Raw genomic sequence first — 14,081 nt, 5'->3', positions numbered from 1 at the left:
TATTTATTGTAATATTTGTTTTACATTTAGGGACAAATTGTCTCCAAATTCAGTAGAAATAATTAATTACAGTATATGATCGACAAGCCTACCGGTTTATATTACCACCTGGTTCATTAGGCGAGCAAGTTGCAATAAACGTAATGTTTAATTTATGATTGAATTGATACGGCATATTAATTTGATCATGTAAAAATGAATAAACAAACGAAAACGTACGTTGGTTATATAGAGACGGAGATAATAAAGGGCGGCTGTCTCTAATTATGAAAGATAGTATCTGACAAAACCAATAGACAGTACTCGCTTTACGATCGTGAAATTAACTTTTTTTCTTTTAAAAAAAAGAAAGCTGATGTTAACGTTTATGACGCTAATTACGATGATAAACCGAAGCGCTCCGTTGAAAACTTCATCGGGCTACAATCTCAATTTATTATCATTTCTTCTTACATCGTCAGAGTGACGCAAATACGTTCATTATAAATTGTTACACAATGTGGCATTAAATTAAATGTATCGCCATCATAACTTTCAACTCGGGCAATCAACTTTGTTCTTAACTGCATTTATTATATCTCATCGCTGATAACGGTATATATACATCACATTTCCTTCCTCTGTTTAGTACGTTGTAACTTGCTAATCGTTATATTAAGTCGCAACATAGGGTCATATCAATTTCATTTTATACGCAGAGTGGAAGTCATAACCGTAGAATATAACAATTAATTAGGTATGCAAATTATTTTCAAAAATTGAATTCGTATTTTATTGGGAATTTGGATTTATGTGGCAACCTAATAGAAAGTTACGACATTGGTGAAAATTGAATGTTAGGTATTCTGTTTTCCTTAAAACGTAGATTACATTTTATACAAAATGGAGTATCGGTTCGACAGTAACAATGTTCTTACATTTAATGTGTGCGCTGTAATGCTATCTATTTTTTCATGAGGCATTGAAAGAAGAAAGGCATTTAATGCTAAAAAGTATTTGTAAAACTTATAATTACTCTTAACTGAATTTTATGGATCAATAACGTAAACGAGTATGAAAAACAAGTATCAATCGTATGCAAAATTAAAGCACTTATGCAAGACGACATATTAATATTATTACATTTTTATGTGAGCATACACCATAAACGTATGAACTCTGCAATCCATTTATAACTTAGTAGAAATTATTGTTTACTTTTATAACCATAGTAATTCTAATAATATAGAATTACTTTATATTTATATTTTATAGGTGTTCAGATATTACCAATTACAAATTCATGAACCAGAAATTTCACTGTTTAAGGATCGCTTTTAAAAAAAGCATTGGCTCCATTTTTCACCATGCAAATAACAGAGGAAACATTTGTTAAATACTGAAACGCTCGTTCGATTATCTACTTTATTTCTTCTAAATATAATTCTCAAAAATTACCTGTTTGCTATGGGTTTGGATCGAAATTTCCCGTTAACGCGCGAGTTTCGAAACGCGAGTCGCTGATTCGTCGACGTACAATAAGAAAATCGTAGAAGGAAAGCTGACCCCGAAGAGTTACCCGATAACGGTTCAGCATCGTAGAACACGATTTGCCGATAGATCAGAATGGATGCAATAAATTTTTCGAATGCGTTTCGTGGCCTTCGTTAGGAGTAATTTATGTACGGTTTAGAGAACGACTTCTACGTAGGAGTATATAACTGGCGTGTCTTCGGGCTGCTTGTTTGAAAACTTTTCATCGGGAACACGTGTCATAAAGTCGCCGGTGGTTTTCGCGAAAGCGATTGTGCAAAATTGCGGGCAATAACTGGCAGCGTCGGAACCATTAAATCGTAAAAACTGACGCCGCGAAATTATTGCCGCGATCCTCTTGCCAGATGTTTGAGTTTTTCATCGCGTAAATGCGACAACGTTTCAGCCTGTTTACGATCTTAAATTTTGCGCGACTATTCGGTTACATTCTACCCCGTTATTACCACCGTAAATTAATTATCTAAGTTTTTAGAGAAATCATTCTTCCGTAAAGACAGTTTATGGAATATCGAACTTCTGAACCCACAAAAATGGTTGTTGATAAAGTAAGTTTTCTAAACAATTATAAATCTGAAATATTCTGAATGGACTTTAAGTTCCAAACTTAGAATTTATCGTTATTAAAATTTGTCGAATGCTCCTATTATCCATTTCTTTTAATTTCCAAATGAAAGAAAATTAACGTCACGACTGCTACCAAGACATTAGATTTTACATACATTTTTTATTTAAGGAATATATATACTTTAACAGCGGAATATTTAAGTATCTATTCGTTACGGAATGTTATTATTTATTTTGCTGTGCTACGCCCAGCAAGAAGCATTACTTTGTCTTATTAATGACTAGCTCAACGATATTAAATCTAGCTGAACAGACTTCTGTTATACAAGAAGACACTTGACTTACTGAATTTTCTCGAAGGAAAAATTGAAATTCGTGGAACTTACAAAGAATAGTCACGCTTTTCAGATTTATTTTTCCCCCTGTAGGAAAACATAAGGGGTGGTATTTTGTTGTTACAGTTGTTAGTTCCACTTGACAGAGACATATTTTTGTTGCTTGTCGTCGTGGATAATTGCGAATCTGTAACAAATCGTAACGAGAAAAATATATTTGAAACAACGATTGTTTCGAATAACAAAATTATTTCTGTCACTTCAAATACCGTTGCGGGAAATAAAAGAATGAAATAATTGTTTCAAATGGTTTTTCTTATTTCCATTTCAAATATAATTCGCCCAGTGTATGGTTATACACCTTTACAACTTCCACAATTTTTCCAATTCCAAAAATCAAATAGGAAATCGATTTATAGAAAATAAACATTTTCGATTTTTTCTAATAAATGTTTGTCAAATTGCCCTTTTCATTCGTGCATCGAGCCCTCTTCAGAATCTGTAACTGAATCTTTAAATAATCTATTAATCGTCTGAATATAATCGAAACATAAATTTAATAAATGCTTGTTATTAAAGCTGTATATTGGTCTTTAAAATTTCAAATTGAGGATTGTATCGTAGGGAAAAATATTTTAATTCTCAATTCAATGGAATTAGAATAATATAGAAAGACAAGTACCTTCGGCAGAACTCTTTCGTGCTACGTAACTACGCACTTTTCCAAACCAACCTCCGCTCAGTCTTTCTCGAAATTTTGGCGTGGTAAAAGTATACAGAAGTGGGTTAACTGCACTATTTACGGGAAGAATAAAAACCACCACCCAGGCATGAACATCAGCTAAAAAGAGCAGTTAGTACATTACGAGAGAAAGAAAAATTTAATATATAAGTATGTATTATTATTCGGTAACTTTGGGAGTATTGTTTATATTTCTTAAACTTCTTTCTTTCGTAAAAAATTTGTAAAAAGTTAAACAGGACAAAATTGTTATTTCAGCTATTTTTTATATCTTTTGTTAAACCCTTGTTAGACGATATATGACTTACAAATGAATATTTAAATTTATAGAAATATTTTATATAACCCTTGTTGCTCACCTGGAATAGGAAAGTTCATCAGAGCTCTAATTTTGAGAATGATAATCGGTGCCCAGCAAGCAGCGTCCGTTAACACTATGAAAAAAAACCTTAAAGCGAATTCAGATTCACCGACAGAGAGTGAACAGGCGTGTCTTGTTTTCCAAATGCTCGCAAACATCCCCGCGTAAACGTAACCAATCGTTAATAATCTGTAATACAAGGCAACGTGAACGTTGTGAATTTTAAAATTGTTATCTGTTGCACTTGCAAAATATCTATACTTTTTTTTTTGCTAATCCTCTCTCTTACCCAAAGAGATTTAATCCCAAGAAAATGAAGACCGAATACTCCCATCCAATTAAATACGGATCATCGATGTGCAAAGGGAAACACATTCCGTTAACGCCGTAAAATCTCGTGCTGCTTCGCCAGTGAATAACTTTCAAATAATTTACAATTATTTTTAAGATAGTGATATTCGCGACATGCTCGTAAACAAAGCAAATTTTATAGAAATCATGCTAACATCGCAAAATATATCCAAAGCATGCCAAGAAGGATTAAAGCTGTAATTCGCACCAAGAAATGTTCTTGCAAATACTAATAGATTTTTCTATAAATATTTGATTTGGTTTTTTCTTCTTTATCTAAAAATATATATAACAATATACAGGGTATATAACTTTTTCACGAAACCTCAATCAACAAATTGGTATTCTTGATTTTCGTCTTATTTTGGCCTCTAGAATCTCTCATTAAAATTTTTCCCAGGGATGGCCAAACACGCTGTATATTCCTTATCTTGTAAGATAGCATCAAATTGAACAAAATGTACTTCTGTCGTACGTAATTAATGATCTCATATACAGGGTGTTCGGCCACCCCTGGGAAAAATTTTAATGGGGGATTCTAGAGGCCAAAATAAGACGAAAATCAAGAATACCAATTTGTTGATGAAGACTTCGTTAAACAGTTATTAACGTTTAAAGTTCCGACCGTACCGAATTTTTTTCTCGAAAATGCGCAAGATTTCGGGGGTATGTCTATTCACCAAAAATGATTGTAATTGACCCCCGCAACCGAAAATAATTTTTTGAAAACGATTTGAAATTTTTTTCCCCGTCGAAAAATTGCACACCTTCTCGAATTTTTTTCTAGAAAGTGGGTAGGATTTCGGGGGTATGTTTATTCGCCAAAAATGATTGTAATTGCCCCCGTAACCGAAAATAATTTTTTCAGAATTAATTAAAAATTTTTTTTTTCGTCAAAAAATTTAGGCACCTACCCCCTGTCGATTTTTCTTAAAAATTCGTTTTTCATTTTTAGTAATAGTGTTTGACGCCCTACAGAAAAATTGTCTAATACTTTTTTGTAAGTACCCATGAGCTCTACTTCAGAAAAAAGTTTCATTGAAATATATTCACAATTGTGGGAGTTATGGCTGTTTGAAAATTGGACCATTTTTATGGGGTTTTTCTCATTTTGCGGGGACAAGGACCAACTTTTCGGATATTTTTGCGATTTGTACATATTCTCCATCAAAATACGCGTAGTTTGCTTTCTTAAACATTAAAATCGTCCAATCCGTTCAGAAGTTATGACGTTTTAAAGATTCGCATGAAAATTCGGGCAGACGTTTCTGGCCAGAAATTATATTTTCGGTAAGGAATTTTTTTCTCGAAACTGAGTAGGATTTCGGGGGTATGTCTGTTGACCAAAAATGCTTGCAATTGACCCCTGCAACTAAAAATAATTTTTCCAAGCCGATTCAAAAGTCTTTTTTTTCACGCAAAACTTTCAGCACTTACTCGAATTTTTTTTTCGAAAGTGGGTAGGATTTCGGAAGTATGTGTATTCACCAATAATGATTGTAATTGATCCCCGCAACTGAAAATAATTTTTCCAGAACGATTTGAAATTTTTGAATTTAATTGTTAATAACTTTTCAACGAAGCCTCCATCAACAAATTGGTATTCTTGATTTTCGTCTTATTTTGGCCTCTAGAATCCTCTATTAAAATTTTTCCCAGGGGTGGCCGAACACCCTGTATGTAACTAATAATTTGATTTATTCAATAGATTCTAGTGTTGATAATGTCAAGAATATAAGTTGGAATTTTCAAAATATTTTAAATTAATATCTATTGCGATTTTATAAAAACATAAAGGGTGAAACTCTTTTAAAAATAAAAGTTGCATGGTATCGAAAGAAACACAAAGATAACTTCCATCTTTTTAAATAAAATTACTTATATTTCTCCCTAAAGAACAAAGCATAAAATTTCATACGAAAAACTATTATATCAATTGAGATTTAAAATGATTTATTTCTGTTTCCGTTAGTTTCGTTCCTTGAATTCTTGTATACCGTGAAAAAGGTCAATCATACTTATTTTTTGCAAATAGTACATTCGTATTTTAAATTTTATTCACTTTCACATTCTTTACCATTAATGTATTCACATTACTGGTCGGTTGCAGCACAATCTTGAATAAAATTCTCGATTCTCGCGAACAAATCTAAATATTATTCGACAACTTTCGAGTATTTAAATTTTCAAGATAAGAGAAAAAATTCTTCGCGCGTATAGAATAGCCAATAATAAGACGAGGAACGAGTAAAAATTAATATCTATCCCTCTTTATAACAAAGCGAAGTTACGGATAATTATTCGAAACAACGATAGGCTACAGTTTCTAAGAAACGTTGATCGGAATCTTAAAAATTGTAGCCATGACGTGTTCGTTGTGTCCAATTTTAAATCGTTGCGTCGACTGTCGAATAATCGAAGAGGAAACGTCACAACAGTTAATTGATTCACAAAACGAGCAAATGAGACACCGAAGCTGTGCTCGTATTACGTTATCATAACCGGCGGGTTAACAAGCAGCCGGACATCTTGACAGGTTATTAGATATTATCACGAATCATGCAGCCGTGCTTCGCGGACGAATAAGAACCATTAAGACGAACCTGGCACGAAAGCGAGGGTAACTCCGATGATCCAAATGATGATCATTGACGCTGACGCCGTTTGCGGTGTCATGGCGCGGTGACCTTTTAGCGGTGCCGCGATTAGCATATATCGTTCCACCGACATGAAAGACAGGATCAGTACTGAAACCTTGACAGATCGATTTCATTTCAATACATTAACAACGTTCCATTCGACCTTTCGAATAACAGATCATGAAAAATACTTCGAATTCAATCGACATTACGTTAGATAACAATGCCTACACGGTCGACTAAAACTCCAACGACACGGTTTCATCCTGATCTTAGCTATTCTTCTTGCTTTGCGTTGGGTCTGCATACGAATTAATTTAAGAAATTGTTTAGCGAAACTTCGGTAAACAGAAATTATTTTAGAAAGTTTTTCGTCCAGGGTAAAATAAAAATTGATACAATGAATTCCGAATATATTGAAATAGGCTGGCATTCCACGAGTTATTTTATGTTCGTAAAGTGTTGCACCTGACGTTCGAAAGGACTGAAAGATTCGTCATATGTGTCTGAATCCCTTTAGTATTTTTATGCAATAATTAAATATAAGAGTAACTATTTATTTCAATTATAAAGAATTCCTGTTGTCATATGATGGAGAAATTATTTGATAATTCTAGAATTCCCTTGTAATTTGAAAAGCGTGCTTAAGTAATTTATTGAATAAATTAAAGACAGGGACTAAATTAAAAATAAAAATGTTGCTTTTGAATGTAAAACTTTTTAATTTGAAGAGTGTCTCGATGCTGAAAATAGTTATCATCTATTGATACTAATTTTAACTAATTTGTCTATATTCTGTGCAGACAATGATATTATAAATGTATAATATATTTCTATATCAATTTTTGCTATTCTAATTTAGCTTGTTCCAGTTCTCAGAATCACTCTCTTTTTTTAATAAAAATATTAAATACCACATACCTCCAAGGATGTCATCGCCAAAACTCCTAAAATAGTGCAACTCCAAGATGACATCCACGAACTAGCAACTCGTTTGTAATTATCGCGGAATATCATGTCCGCCATAGCGATTACGAACAGGTAGATTCCCATCAACGTGTCGGAGACTGTAAAAACATTAAGCGATTCCCATATCGAGCTTTTGCGATTCAATGATTTATAATCACCAATATTTTGTTAAAAAGACATGATTGAAACTAACTTAGAAATTTATATAAACGAAATAAAAAAAAACATTATTCTTATCCAAAAAATTTTATTAGTATCTATACAATAATATGTATAATATAATGCAACTATAGTTGACAGAATAGTTATTATGCATCATAATAAAAATAATATCAATTCTACGAAATTGTGGAACTCTGTATTAGATGACGAATAAATCATTTTTTGTTATGAAAGTCGATTAATTATTCGTTATTTGAGTTAGTAGAATCCAAAAAGTTTTTAATCCTATATTACATAATGTATTTAATAGCTTAGTATACAATAGGTAGTCAAGAGATAAATTTTCTTTTAACAGAGGATTAAAATATTTAGTGAGAATAATTGTAACTAACCTGCCAGATTTTTTATGATAATAGTCAATACGCGATTTTCATCCTTGGCCGTGAATCTTCCCCAAAGAACAAGAACGTTACCCATGCAAGTAACGCACGATATTACCCATACTGCTGCTCGTAACAATGTCTTATCGAGCAAATGGGACAACGACGAAACACCTGAACGAAACATCAGTCTTATATTAAACTATTTATTATTATCTTACTCGCTGGGCAACGAAAATCATATTTTTTCTAACAATACTGCTGTAGAAATTTTCGTAAAAATCCAATTTAGTAAACTTTTACTGGATTTATACAAATATTTATAATATTGTTAGTTAATTTGAAAAAATGAGATTCTCATTATTAGTTAATCGAAAGTATTGCAAATGTTCAAAAAAATGTATTGCAATAACGTAGCAAACTGAGAACCTCTGAAGATAATTCTAAAAGAGCAAACAAATTTTATGCGTGAAAATGAATTTTAAAAATTTGACTGAACCGAATAATAAATTTAAATTAATTTGAACGAAATATTTTAAAAATTTCTTATGCGTTTGTCTCACCGTCTCTGGATGGCCGACATCTTATTGCGTTCGGCGCGAACGTCGCGCAATAGTGAAATTTCTTGAAATATCTACAAATACATCGATCATTTTGCCTCGTTTATAAAATTTATTTAACTAAATTTTGATACATTAAACGATTAAATATTTTTTTCTGCGTTGTATACCTATCTGAAGCTAATATTTGTCGGAAGAGTCATGGCTGAATTTACTTACACATCCTCCAGTTCCCGAAATACGTCGAACGCGTTCTTCTTTAACGTGTCCAAATTTATGCCCTCCAAATCACTATGATTTCCATCGATAATAATTACAATCTGTGCAACCTCGTGTGATAAACAATGGAAAATAATACGGATAAAACTTACAGCGAATGAAGTTTCCTCAATGGATTCAAAACTGCCATTGGTAGATTGTGTAGATTGTTGTAGCCTAACTCTCTGCAATTTATAACAATTGTTAACCCCTCCACTTACGACGCAATGTATTTGATGCACTAAATTTCATTTGTTTTAAAACGAAGTGAAGATAAGTTTGACTTACTATTTTAATGTATAATAATTACATTAAATACGTATTTTTACATAACTGCTTGTACAGTAATTCAACTCAATCGTCTTGTGTATTAGTACAAAACCAAATAAAGTGTTACAAGCTATTTTCTCGAAGACCAACGAAGATTTCATTTTTGTTTAAATTAAAAGCTCCAGGAGGGTTAATCTTCTTATGTATGACAAATTCTTTAGAATACATTTATGGTTATCCCAAAAAAAAAGTGATTTTTAGCAATTCCTTTTCCATTACAAATTAATGAATTTTAAAATTTTCTATATAGTGATTTCTATTTGAAATAATTGAACGTGCTCGTGGACCGAACAGCGAATAATCGTCCGAAGAAAACGAAAAACGATGATCAAATGGTTTGATACGAACAGAGGAAAAAAGGATCGTTTAAACGTTAGATAAATCCTCTTTGGGTTCATGTAAATCCGAGGGCTCGTACAGCGACGTATCCGCATTATTTTCGTACGTGCCGCTAGAATAAATAAAAGTTTTAACGCCGACCATACGTGCCGTTCCTCTCGTTTGCTTTTCTAACGCCGTGTTCGACGGTAAATGTCATGTAAATATGTTGCGAGCACGCGCGTAGCTTAAGACGTGTAGCGTTACAATTTATGAGAATGCCCGTCCCTCGTATACTTACAGCTTCGTCAGATTTTTCAAAGGCTGGAATACATTCAGCGGGACGGTCGTTATTTCGTTGTACGCCAAATTGCTGGACAGAAAAATTTATTTCGTACGACATCGTGATAAACGACGAACGTAACATCGGTGGTACATTCGCGCGCGAGGCGTTCGCGGAAGTTTTACAAACTCACAGTTCCTCGAGCTGCTCCAAATTTCGAAACGTCTCCTCCTCGATCGTTCTTATCGCGTTCTTCTGCATGCTCCTGGACCGATTAATGCCATAATCGAAAGTCTTACTTTCTATGTTCAACATATGTATTTACGTACGTACAGTAATCTTAACGTTGGACATCCTACGAACAGTGTATCGGGTATCGCGTCAAACTTGTTCTCGTCTAGGTATCTGGAAATATATTAAACGGATCGAAACGATCGTAGTTTGGAAACTTTGAAAACGTTAGGGGGAAAGCTTACATCTCGTTCAGCGCTGGCAAGTATGGCAGCTTCAGAGTTTTCGATGTCAACAGATTTTCGCTTAAATCTCTACAACGGTATTGCTTATTTAATAAATTTTAATATATATATAATCAAATATGTATCGAATATTACCCAATAATAAATAGAGTAGTCACACTTCAAATGTGACGAATAACATTGTTGAATAGAAATGATAAATAATAAGTAGTTCTGTCGTTCAACGTGCTACGATAATTAGGATAAAGAAATTGAAATCTGAACTTGAAAAATTAGAAAATTTTTCGGTTGTAACGAAATTAGTTGTACGAATAACTTACATGAAAGTTAAAATGTCGCTTCCCTTCAGGTCCGAAAAATCTGCTACGGTGATTCTGTTCTTATTTGCCTTTAGGGACTCCAAATTATTTAAATCGGTAAAATGTCCAGGCAGTAGCTCACTGATTTTATTATTCTCTAACATTCTGCAGATCAGTTTTATGTTAGTTCTTTACAAGTGGTACCGTAGCGAAAAAGTATATTTTTTTATTAATGTAAACAGTGTACATCTTAAATATTTGCAATATCTGTTTAGTTGCAAGGTTTATGAATAAGATTAAAAAAATATTTTGGTTCTAATTGTATGATTAATAGATAAGAATAATGTAAGTTAAAGTAGGGATGTAAACACTTGTTAGCCTTATTTTCGCGGATAATAGTAATTTCTAGATATCAAACTATTAATTTTAATATTTTTATTAATACGTGTACACATTGTTACATAATGTAACAATAATTGAAAATATATTCCACTCGAAGAACCATTTTTATATCCATCCTGAAACAACATACTTTTAGTTTTAGGAGCAACAAAATATCGAATTGAGCTAACTCGGTACAAATGCACTGCTGCTCCACGATGAGTGTTCACGGCTCGTTGTGTCGCCATGCTTGATGCTGTTGCATGGCGCGAACCGAAAGACTTTAATCAACACAACGCTTAACGTTTTAACTTAAAAAAGAAATATACTCCTTCTTTCTCAATCATTTTACTATGTACTCTCAACTTTGAATATGTCCTTTAGTTTGAAGACTGTTTCGAGGCAATATTATTAACTCAATAACTGCCAATAATTCCATTTAAGAGGCTCGATAAAGTTTACTGTCTTAACGAAAGATTAGAAATTTTCTTTTGATAATACCAGGAAGGCTCTTTTTATAAAATAAAATTTAAAATACTCGAGATAGACTTATACACTAACAAACTCTTGCCTGTACGAGTTTCTAGAATAATGGTACTTACAGCCAATATAGTTTCTTTAAATGTCTGAAAGCTCCTATCTCTATTTCGCTTATGTCGGTGCCATCGAGATATCTGAAAAAGACGATTTTCTTTTCTCGTAATTGAATGTGCACATTGTATGCAGAAAACTTACAATATACGTATTTCTGGGTATCGGGCAAAGGCATCCCTTGGCACACGTTTAATGGAACTGTCGTACAGAGTTCTAAAAATGTTTGTCAGTTTTCACATTGATCGAATTACGCTAAAAAATGCTGCAGAAACTTGCACAGTAAACTGTACGAGATACTCGATTTTTAAATACTTAGAATTCGTACATCGCGGTGGTTTGCGAGGACAAGTTTTGAGGTATTTCGAAATATCCATGGCAAGTTGCACGACAGTTCTCGTAGTTACATCTATCAATGGCATCTGCAATAATAAATGCACAGTTTCGATACTCTCTTTCGTACTTGTCATTTTATTGTCTCTTGAAATTATAATTTCACTGTTACCGCAAACGAATTTCGTTATGGCTTCCTTTATGGAGTCTCTGCGTTTTCCAAAAATGTCCAATACACCGTTAGGATCGTCTGTGTACATAATAAAAAATTCTACGTGAACAATGCAATTAATTTTACTGTGCAGAACTACGTGACAGCATACAGGGTGTTTTGAAATATAGATACAAAATTAACCTTATCAAATTTAGATTTTATTTAATGTTTACGTAATTGTATGATCCCATTTGTGCATTAAAAGCGTTAAATAAAATAAATTTGATTAGTATTCAAAACTTGTAAGTACAGTTTACGTACACCCTACGTATACTGTACACCCATTTATCAGTGAAGAATATTAACCTACAGCAAATTTGTTCATCATCGCCGTAGGGACATTGTATCTCCTGGTTGCACCAACTTCTTTGGGGTAAACAAATGGTGGTGTTGTGACAAAGGAAAGTTCCCACAGGACACGTATCTGCATTCACGAATTTCCAAAGGTCATTATATAGAAATAAAAATATAAATATGTATTGCGTATTTAAAAAAACTAGATCTCAAAGTAATAAAAGTTTATTAAGACGACATTAAAGTCACTTGTTAATGGAAAAAAATATGCATATTACAAAGAGTAATGGTAAATAAAGTTGCTCCAAGATAATTTAAATCAGACTCCTGTTCATAAATAAAAGGGTATGCATTGCTTCTTGAAAGTAATTGATTAATAATTTAATTTGCCTGTTTCTTTCATTGTGTGGCGATCTCGTATACCAAATTGGCCAATTATTTCTATTCATTTCTGGATTTCGCATGAAACGTGAAATCGAATTGAAATAAAAATGGAAAACATTTTATTCGAGCCAAAGACGACGAATGCAATCATCATACAGCACTTTATTCCCCCAGTTTGTTTCATTTAACAAATTTTCGTACAAACCTTCATTTATTAAACATAAAATATAATTTCGATTGAATTTTGATTGAACAAATAACTAATCGAAAGAAATTTAACTTTTATTTGTTTATTTCATCTTTGTATCGTCGTATGAATTTGAGATTTATTTTTTAAAGTGTACGTTGTCAGTGACGCATAAATAAGAAAAAGATTACCGTGATCTAATGCTTGAAAGAAGCGTTGTGCGTGACTAAACATACATTTGTTACGCATTGTGAAAAATGATATTCGTTTAAAAAAAAAGAAAAACAAGGAAAATATAATCAAATTTGAGAAATCTGTAACGAGTCACGTACCTTGATTAAAGTAATACATGAGCCCCGAGAGTAAGCATACACAGAAGATCAGAGACGCACCAATGACGCCGATCCGCCTGAATCTCATCCTGTGATATTTGTAAACGACTAATCACCGATTGAATATATTTGTTCTTCCCGTAAAACCTTGAAAAATCAATCCCTTGCGTTTGGTTTCGGGTCGACTTTCGTGCTTCGTCCCTTCGCACGAACAATGTTCTCCACGTGCACTCGGTGCAACGACTGCATGACACTGGTTGCATCCACTAGCACGTTGTAAGCTCCGACGTCGCGCACACGCGCTCTTCATCCTCCCCGAATGAGGTTTCCTTGTCCGTTTAGTGGTCAGAATTCCACTTCGAATAACAACAATCGATTATTCTTATCTCAATGATCTCGATGATAAAGATAGACGTCTCTGATTATAGCGAATATCTCGCGACGATGAGAGCAAAGATGACAGGCTAAGGGTAGGTAGTACAGATTCATATGTTTATTTTTGACTGACGAACGATGGGTTCTTTTGGACCCAGAGGTAACAGTCATTTATCCCTCGTTCTTTCACTCTGTTTCAGCAATCTTCAAAGTCTTTTATTTTGCGATTGCACCTTCATTAGTTACTAAATTCCTAAAATCACTAAATCGTTAGAAGTCTAAATATGTAAATACTACAATAGATATGGTATGGATAGAACCACAGACGAAATATACGAGTAGATTTTACATTCGATGTATTTTTTCGGCCCATTTTTATGGAGCTCTAGAGCCCTTTTACCATTTTCGTGTCACTCGCAACCTTACCAAC

The 14,081-nt window shown here is 33.2% G+C and overlaps 2 protein-coding genes across 2 annotated transcripts in view; one reads left to right on the top strand and one right to left on the bottom strand.

Annotated features, from left to right (window-relative positions):
• Hsc20 (iron-sulfur cluster co-chaperone protein HscB-like protein, mitochondrial) overlaps positions 1–14,081 on the top strand; it is a 180,716-nt gene that overhangs the window by 126,559 nt on the left and 40,076 nt on the right. The gene's annotated exons all lie outside the window — the stretch shown is intronic.
• On the bottom strand, positions 2,178–13,524 carry Lgr3 (Leucine-rich repeat-containing G protein-coupled receptor 3). Its single transcript, XM_076766030.1, has 21 exons — positions 13,277–13,524; positions 12,390–12,503; positions 12,038–12,115; positions 11,861–11,954; positions 11,677–11,748; positions 11,544–11,615; positions 10,582–10,725; positions 10,262–10,330; positions 10,119–10,190; positions 9,979–10,050; positions 9,804–9,875; positions 8,968–9,039; positions 8,816–8,887; positions 8,600–8,670; positions 8,049–8,210; positions 7,447–7,592; positions 6,490–6,640; positions 3,825–3,954; positions 3,534–3,724; positions 3,115–3,273; positions 2,178–2,619 (listed from the first exon to the last, which is right to left on the bottom strand). Exons 1-21 carry the CDS (start codon positions 13,362–13,364, stop codon positions 2,480–2,482), a joined length of 2,241 nt encoding a protein of 746 aa, XP_076622145.1. The 5' UTR covers positions 13,365–13,524; the 3' UTR covers positions 2,178–2,479.

This window comes from Colletes latitarsis, chromosome 6 (genome assembly GCF_051014445.1).
Source record: "Colletes latitarsis isolate SP2378_abdomen chromosome 6, iyColLati1, whole genome shotgun sequence".
NCBI lineage: Eukaryota > Metazoa > Arthropoda > Insecta > Hymenoptera > Colletidae > Colletes > Colletes latitarsis.
This window is presented reverse-complemented; position numbering and strand designations above follow the sequence as displayed.